Below are 1263 nucleotides of genomic sequence, written 5' to 3' on the forward strand. Positions count from 1 at the left end.
GTCGTTATAACTTTTAATTATTTTAGAGACACACTTTCTATGTGTGTGTGTGTGTGTGTGTGTGTGTGTGTGTGTGTGTATACCTGAGTAATTGGCTCAAGAATCTTTTCATGCTTTGCATGTATGTGTGTGAGTATAGAATTGCATTAAACATGTGTACTCTGTCTGGAATTATTACAGTAATATTTTATGTAATGAACTCTGTTCTGTGACCCAAGTTTAAAACAGTAAAGAACCACTGAACTATGTGAATAAAAATAGATTAACAAACTTTAAAATATGCAATGAAGCAACTTAGGTATTATTTAGAAGAAAATAGTGTTAACTTAAGATTTAATTATAAACGTTTTGTAAGAGTAAAGGAAAACTCATGCCAAAAGTTTGTAAACAAATGAGAAAAATGTCACTGTGTGATTTGCTCTTTCTCTCCAAAGATTTAATTGTAAAATACTTTAAGAACATCAGTAATTTAAATTACATGTTTATGTTTGTTTCCTAGCAATGTTTTATAAAACTAACTTACAATATCATTAAACAAACAAACTCCACTCTGCCTTGCTATTCGAGCAAGTGTAACTTCAGCATAATCATTCTGGTCTTTCACTCTCTCCTTCAACAAACTGTATGATGCAGGAAGAACTTTCAGAGTCCATGGCAACAAATGATTAACAACACCTTGTTGCTTCACCCTAAAAAAATATCAGTTGTATTTGCTTCTTAGGTTTTCTACAGAAACTGTAAAAGTCTCATAAGTTAGTATTTCAGTGAAATGCATAAACTTTTTTGAATCAGTTACATTAATTAGTGTGAAAACTGACAATAAAGGCATGATGAGCTTGACAAAACTCCACTAAGTTTGACATGTAGTTCTAAGCCAGTCTGATGCTAGACTGTATTTTTTAACAGTCATATGAAAAAAAATTATAATTCTTTCAACTCACTATAAAAACTATTGAAGCAAAATAAAACATAAATGCAAAGGAAGTTATTTCTATAACTACTATTTTACATCTACTAAATTTTTTTTGACATACATATATATATTAACTTAATGCTTACACAGGTGACCCACAAAGATATCTGCTTTACCTACAGCTTCCCATTAGGTTTGATAAAATCTCTGGCAACCACCATCTTATCCACTGACACAGAGCTTCATCTTCATTTTCAGCCCTGGAAATCAGTAGATTCACCACTCAGTATCCAAAAATAATAATATAATTATTAACTAATGTGAGAAATACCCAACACCCACAAACACAA

The 1263-nt window shown here is 31.0% G+C and overlaps 1 protein-coding gene across 2 annotated transcripts in view; it reads right to left on the reverse strand.

The window, feature by feature from the left end:
• Positions 1-1263, reverse strand: part of LOC106471816 (thyroid adenoma-associated protein-like) — a 65544-nt gene that overhangs the window by 50892 nt on the left and 13389 nt on the right. For both annotated transcript variants that reach the window (XM_022400421.1, XM_022400423.1), the window contains 2 exons: positions 1090-1173; positions 524-689 (listed from right to left, as the gene is read on the reverse strand). In XM_022400421.1, the coding sequence (XP_022256129.1) occupies positions 524-689; positions 1090-1173 (250 nt within the window). The remainder of the gene's footprint in view (positions 1-523; positions 690-1089; positions 1174-1263) is intronic.

The sequence above is a fragment of the Limulus polyphemus genome, unplaced genomic scaffold (assembly GCF_000517525.1).
Source record: "Limulus polyphemus unplaced genomic scaffold, Limulus_polyphemus-2.1.2 Scaffold4878, whole genome shotgun sequence".
In the NCBI taxonomy this organism is placed as follows: domain Eukaryota; kingdom Metazoa; phylum Arthropoda; class Merostomata; order Xiphosura; family Limulidae; genus Limulus; species Limulus polyphemus.